The sequence below is a fragment of the Oncorhynchus kisutch genome, linkage group LG13 (genome assembly GCF_002021735.2).
Source record: "Oncorhynchus kisutch isolate 150728-3 linkage group LG13, Okis_V2, whole genome shotgun sequence".
Classification (NCBI taxonomy): domain Eukaryota; kingdom Metazoa; phylum Chordata; class Actinopteri; order Salmoniformes; family Salmonidae; genus Oncorhynchus; species Oncorhynchus kisutch.
Genome location: NC_034186.2, coordinates 54,206,520 through 54,214,086, shown reverse-complemented (window position 1 = coordinate 54,214,086; position 7,567 = coordinate 54,206,520). Strand labels below are relative to the sequence as shown.

The 7,567-nt window shown below is 42.5% G+C and overlaps 1 protein-coding gene across 1 annotated transcript; it reads right to left on the bottom strand.

Moving 5' to 3' along the window:
• Positions 1–2,206: 2,206 nt before the first annotated feature.
• LOC109902176 (triosephosphate isomerase B) lies at positions 2,207–6,989 on the bottom strand. The gene is made up of 7 exons (XM_020498309.2): positions 6,729–6,989; positions 4,731–4,854; positions 4,477–4,561; positions 4,065–4,197; positions 3,443–3,528; positions 3,093–3,180; positions 2,207–2,874 (listed from the first exon to the last, which is right to left on the bottom strand). The coding sequence occupies exons 1-7, from the start codon at positions 6,835–6,837 to the stop codon at positions 2,756–2,758; spliced, it is 744 nt and encodes a 247-aa protein (XP_020353898.1). The 5' UTR covers positions 6,838–6,989; the 3' UTR covers positions 2,207–2,755.
• Positions 6,990–7,567: the final 578 nt, after the last annotated feature.

Sequence of the window (7,567 nt, the reverse complement as noted above, 5' to 3'; positions counted from 1 at the left end):
GACTTGATTCATGATGATAACTGCTAGATTGCTAGCAAAGATCTTGAAAGTATGAAGTTGACATGATCAGTCCAATCAAAGCTGTAGATATAACGTGATTTGACGTAATTTTATCTGTGACCAATGACCTTCTAATGTAACTCTATGGCAGCACCCAATGGACTTGAATTTTTTAGCTCTCCCATAGATTTTTCAGTGATGTAGTGTCCCCATGAGTGACAGAACACTGAGCCAATTACGGTGCAACTAGAACATTACCAACTCATACGTATACATTACCAACTCATACGTATTTTCCCACCACAGAAAGCTCTGCTCCTCATCATTTTTTCCTCACTGGACAGATGTGCTGCTCAGACTAAATTGTCACGCCCTGGTCAAAGTATTTTGTGTTTATCTTTATGTATTTGGTCAGGCCAGGGTGTGGCATGGGTTTTTTGTAATTGTGGTGTGTTTGTCTTGGGGTTTTGGTGGTGGTATTGGGATTGTTGCTTAGTGGGTTATCTAGCAAAGTCTATGGCTGTCTGGAGTGATTCTCAATCAGAGGCAGGTGCTTATCGTTGTCTCTGATTGGGAACCATATTTAGGCAGCCATATTCTTTGAGTTTGTCGTGGGTGATTGTCCTTAGTGTCTGAATTGTACTCTCGGTTAGTTTGCACTAGATAGGCTGTTTCGGTTTCGTTTCTTGTTTTGTAGTGTTTTTGTAAGTTTGTGTTTCTTTGTTTTGATTAAACATGAATCTCAATCAACACGCCGCATTTTGGTCCGATCCTTGTTCTACCTCTTCGTCAGAGGAGGATATAGAAGAAAACCGTAACATAAATTAATCAAATGTGAGTTCTGTATGTGTTGTATAATACCATACTATTTTATAAAAAAAAAATTGTATACAGAGATGCTTTTTTTATGGTGTGGTTTTGGATTTTCTCCTGTGTGTGCATGTTTTAAACTTCTGTTCAAAAAATTACTCGAATTTGGACCAACCCTTTTCCAAATTCTGATTCACTCCTCTTTTCTCAAGTAATATGAACTAGAGCTGCAACCACAGCAGCAACACTAGGTATAATTCCACCCTCACCCTGCAGCAACTAAATCTTTGGTCATGCTTTGCCTACACCTCATATGTTATGTGGCAATCAATTGGCCATCATCTCAGCAAAATGGTCCTTTTACCATAGCTACATTAGTTGGCGAGTTTCCAATTACACGCATTGCATATAGCAGTGGCAAAAAATCCATTATATATTTTTATGTGTAACAATGCGAGGCACTCATCAGGCAGGCATTGAGTCAGATAAGTGTCCCTATCACTTTGTATTACCGCATGCATGGCTGGGTTCAACGCAAAGCAAACGTCTCATTTTATCATACAAATTGCATTACAGCATGCGTCAATCCAGGCAATATGTGCAACATGCAACATTTACGGTAATATAGCCTCTGCAGAAGTCAGGGCATTCATACTTCTTGCACTTCATGGAGCAGCGCAGAACTGTTGAGCATATTTGTTGTGAAGGACAGGAGGTTGGTGGCACCTTAATTTGGGAGAAGGGGCTCTCGGTAATGACTGGGATGGAATGGTATCAAATACGTCAAACACGTGGTTTGTGTTTGCCGCCATTCCATTTGCTCTATTGCAGCCATTATGAGCCTCCCCTCAGCAGCCTCCTATGCTGTTCTGTCTGCTAACCTTCCTTCCCACTAATCAAATCATCAATATTTATTAAGTAGATTCATTCATGCCTCTTGCCAGATTTGTACATGGTGGGATTGTCATAAAGAGTTCAGCATTGTGTAGGGAATGCTGAAGACGGCTGTGTTCCTATTCTTGGCTTTTTTTCCTTACCCTGTGACTTTACTTGACAGCTTCACAATTCAAGGTAAGGAGAGAAGAAGCCACATAGGAAAAGAGGATAGCGCTTGACCTTTTGAAACATCTCCACTGTCGAAGAATGCTGCAGAAGAGAAATAATCCATTTTGTTTGAGGATGTTGGTGATTGGGCATGGCCTAGTGGACATGATATGAATTGCACCATTACATGAACTCTCAGGAATTTGCCATAATATTACCAAAGTACCACCCCCAGAGACTGTAGTCTGACTGGCTTTACACAAAGGTAGGAAAGCAGTCTGCTAGTATTCAAGATCATGCTGTGGAAGATTATGTGCCGTGTGTCAATAACACAATAAAAACAGGACACAACTAGTCTCTAAACCTTTTATTACAACAGTCAGCCCCCCCTAACAAAACATGGTGGACATGTAATGGATGCCTCCCTCTTGACCGAGTAGCCAATGAGAGAGCGGATCATGTGTTCTATGGGAAGGGATAAGACCCAAAACATAAATTACACAAAGAGTCATCTATAGTACAAAGACAAGTGAATCTGATTGCTAGTTTTGACACTGTATACATAAAAGTTTGTAAACTTTCAAGTAAAGGCATGGGTTGTTCCATCCAGGATGGTGTGGTCAAGCGCAGTCCCTTTAAAAAACAGTAGTGGAGGCTAGTACAAAAAAAACTCAGTGGAACTAACACCTTTCACTGCTGTATAGTATGAGTGTCAAACTGTTCCTTTTCTTTGATACATTAAAACAAAAAAAACAAAAAAGAGGTAAAGACATCACAAATATATAGAATTTTAAAAAAAGGCTAAGGGAAGGGGGTTCTAAGTGCCGAGTTTTGAGGAGAATGGCTCAGGTTTCGTCTGAATGGAGTTCGCCTCAAATATGGTCTGACCACTTCAGGGTTTTTATTGCTTGGCGTTGATGATGTCAACGAACTCTGGCTTGAGTGCAGCGCCGCCAACCAGGAAACCGTCCACATCCTTCATGCCTCCCAGCTCCTTGCAGGTGCCACCTGTCACGGAACCTGAGGAGAGAGAACAGACAGATATGAGTGAGGAATGGAGTGATGAGGGACAGAGTGTGGTGGGGGGGGGGGGGGAAGAGACCACTGTATGCTCCTACCACCGCATGCCCCTGACTTGAATTAGCTATGCAATGACAAAACCTATTAACCCCCGTTTGTGGTTGTGGCGTTAACAGCGTAAGTGTGTTTAAACGTGAAGCATAGGAGTTTGGTCTCACCTCCATAGATTATCCTGACAGAGTTGGCTACTGCCTCAGACACATTGGCCTTGACCCACTGCCTCAGTTTGTCATGAACGTCCTGGGCCTGAGAGACAAAGATAAGAAAAGATAAGGAAAAAAGAGATTGAAATAAAACCATGAATATGGGTTCCAAAGTCCAGTAAGCTCTGACTTTAGCCTTCAATTTAGTGATGAATCTCAAATGGACAACACATTGTGCTCTAGTCCAGACTGAATATATGCAGTATAAAGAGATTCAGGCTTTTAGTCACACGTCCCCATCCGTCCCAGGTTCTTTCCATTGCGGTCATACAATAGTAATGGATGACAATAGAAGAAACGCTTACCTGGGCGGGGGATGCGGTCTTGCCGGTGCCGATGGCCCACACGGGCTCATAGGCCAGAACAACCTTGGACCAGTCCTTAATGTTGTCTGCAAACAGAATTGACATAATGAATACAGTACTGCATTCACATGAATCAAAAATGAGAACTCAAAAATGGACACAGGTGCCATCATGGACACACTGGATGTAACCAAGTTGTTAACGAAAAGGAAAACTAATTAATCACACTGAAAGACCCAATCACGTCTGTGGCACACTATCCCTTTACCAATAGGATGTATTCACGCAGCAGTAGTATTACTACATTCAACAATGTTAGAATCACTACAAAGTAATACAGGGTACATACTGTACTTGGAATTTATTGCTTACTTTCCAGATACAAAGAGGCCTTTGCAGGTTATACGATTATTATATATTATTGTCATGGTTCTTGACATGTTTAACTCTGTGCATTGTAAAGTTCAGGGCCCATGTTCAAATATGTAAAATGCAAAACTGATGCTAGATCAGCACTCTAACACGCGGATTACAGGCTCTGATAATATATGTGTACACCTGAGCAGAATCTGTGGTTTTGTGTAACACACTCATTATGAATCAGTGATTTCAGTGACAATACCTGCGAAGTGCTTCGTCTGTGCGTTGATGACCTTCTCTGTGATTCCAGCTTCCCTCTCGTCCAGCTTCTCACCGATGCAGGCAATGACACCCAGGCCATTCTCCAGGGCGTGGGCGCACTTCTGACCAATAAGCTGTCAGGACACAAACGATCAGACAGGTTGTTCATTTATTGTCATATTTTTCACATTTCCTCTACTTGAAGAACACCTTGAGTGTAAAATGGAGATTAAAATTATGACGCATAGATTTGTCACTGCTCCTCAAATTCTGTAATTTTCAAGGTCAATTCACTGTTGAAAGAGACTTAATCCAATACTGTGTCACGGCCCTGTTCTTGTGACACAGTCTCCTGCCTCCTCCTGAGACTACACATTCATAAACACGAGCACTCGACCAAATAAGCTATTTACCTCATCAGTCTCTCCAAAGACCCAGCGCCTCTCAGAGTGGCCCAGGATCACCCAGTGCACGCCAACGTCCTTGATCATCGCAGGGCTGAGAAGGAGAGAGAGGGGCCATAAAGGAAGTGAGAGAACGGAAAAAGAAAGAGCGTGTGAGTAAAAGAGATTAGCACACAAAGTACAGTCCTCCTGCAGGGTTGGTTCAGTAAAGCAATAGTGTCCTGAAGACACTAGCATCCGCAGTTACAGGGCATGTCCATTACCTGATCTCCCCGGTGAAGGCACCCCCCTTGACCTTGTAGCAGTTCTGAGCGGCCACTCCGATCTTAGGGTCCAGCTTTGCCCTGGCGAACTCAAGGTAGATTGACGGGGCGCCGCAGACCACCTCTGCAAGCAGAGAGAGAGAACCAACACGGTCATGCAATGATGTCAATGTGTGAGACTAAGTGAAAATTCTAAGCGGAAGTTAAGATTTGCACCTTGATCCTTACATGTAACAGTAATATTTTTTAGAAACTGAAATAGGAAGTGCACACAGCGATTGTCGGTGACATCTAGTATCTGTGGGAAAGTCTTTCCTTCGAGTGGTGACAACTCCATGTAGTGGCTCACTCTACTATTCACTTAAGTGTACAAAACAAGGCCTATCGATCAGAATGATAGGCCTATTTGAGCCCGTGTTGGTTATACAGTCCAATACCAGAGTCTGCCACATTAGTACACACTGTACAAGTGGGATATCCCCAGTGTTGTGGGGTACAGTAGACCAGACACTGACATTAGCACTGTAACTATATCTTGGGGTTAAGTGTGTCTATATTAAACCCACACAGTCACTATTCCCTCTGCAAAGGTCATTTATCCCTGCCAAGAGTCAGTCCCCCGCTGCAAAAAGGTCCTAGTTCAACCTCCAAAAGGTCACTAGAACTCAGCTCACAAAGGTCGCTCATGTGGTCAAATTCTGCTGGGGTCGAACTGGAACTTAAATTTAAAAGGTCAACCACAGGATACATTTAAAAAAAATATATACTCTGCAGGTTCATAAAAATGGCTTAGGGAAGAAGTGACTTACCATTGACTTTACATTTCTAGAAAGAGACGTGGGAAAAGCAATACGCGAGCTTCAGTCGTCTGCTTTCAGGCGTCAGTAAATTTGTACTATGCAGATTAGCTAGAGTTGTGAGGGGTGGCTCTTTCTGTGGGGTAAAGTCCGAGGCTGTATACAGATGTGGGTTACTACACGGACATAACGTGTCCTTCGGCGCACTCCGAGGTGCAGCAGATAACGCCTACAAAAACGACACAAAACCTGACTAAGTACTTGTAGCCTGTTCTTGAACCTGTGTGTTCAAATACAAACATGCGATCAGGGCATACGCATCTGTGGCAGTTTGGAAATGCACGATGTTGGTGTTTCCGCCATTCTCTCTGGCGGAGTGGGGAACTCTTATTGGTTAACACAATTAGTATGTTGCGCATAAATGAATTCGGGTCGAACGGTAGAATATGCATTTCTAAATTACAGTATTGTGATGGTGCAATGATATCCACCCTTGGTCCTCCTGGTAGTTATATTAAAAACAGGGCTCGCGATCGGATGGATCATTATAATGCATCAAAGAACAAAACAGACATTCCGCCCCTCGCTTGCGCCAGACAGACTGTTGTGGCTACGTGCTGTTCGGAACGTACGCCCACTGTCAACGAAAATCCATTTAGCAAGTCATGTTCTTCTATCCTAGTTCAGTTTAAAATACTGGTTAAAAATCCCTTGACACAATGGAGTTCTCCGGTTACAAATGATTATAGGGGGCTTCAGTAACAAAATAGACATATGCCTATGTATTCTGCATTGTATTCTCCACAAATTGTCACCATCGCATATATCGCATCATAATTATGTAAACATTAGTGTCAGGGTATCCTATAATTTAAAACCATTGTGAAAATGGCAATGAAATGGGACCTATCGGAGTATAGCTTGGCTTGCCACCCATTGATTCGTGCACTGATACCAAAAAAAATGACCTTCCCTAACCTTTGTTTCACGCTTCCCCCCCCCCCTTCTCTTGGAGAGCTAAAACAATTTACCTTACAAAAGTCTAATTTCACAAATGCAAGTGTGCGGTGCGACTGTCATTGCAACTGGATAGGCTACACCAGGAACCCAATGCGACAAGTTACACCATTTCAAAGATCAACTCTAAGCCTACTACACGAGTCAGACATTAAAAGCACAGAAGCCACACAGAACCACGCACCAGTGTTGGGGTCGAGCTTGGCAGAGTTCAGAGTTTTGATGAGTTCGCCAAGGCTTGCCTTGTCGCCATTCATCTTCCAGTTACCACCAACGAAGAATTTTCGGGACATATTTGCAGTATAAGGTTGTTTCTCGGCCTTAGAACTGAGCTGGATTCTTATCAGGCGGACCTACTTCGGGGAGAAGAGCAACGAGCCCGGCGCAAATCACTGTATTTATCATCATGGGCCACGTAACCCAACCTCTCAGTTAGTTCTATTGGTTTACAGAGACACGCCCAGAATAGCGTTTCCTTATGTACAATGTTAGCCTTTTATTTCAGTAGAATAAAGAGTACAGGCAACTGTTTTTTTTATTTTTTATGGATGTTTTTCAAATGAGGCTATCTTTGTTTTAAGCGTGAAAATAATATGACTGTTTCAGTACATGGGGATGAAATATATTGAAAACATGTCGAACATTCCCACAGAGCACCCACTGAGAAAATGTCCGGCTATCTCAAATAAAATGGCCATTCCGATCAGACGGCGAGCGGGACCTGATAAATCGAACGAATCCATTCTCACGCAAGAAAGCTGAGAATTCAGCGCTTTGATTGGCTAGCATTCTATCTTTTACTTTGCATACCCAAAATGCATTTCGCCTTATATTTCCCGCAATCTGACTTAAAATAACTTTTTTTAAACAACAAAGCAAGCCATATTGAGTAACATTACAACATATTTGTCACATAATATGTTAATAACTGAAACATGTTTTTTTTTGTACGCCTGATAGGAGCTAACTCTGACACAAACATTCACTGTAAATTTACAAGACCGCTTGTGACCTTCAAGAGAT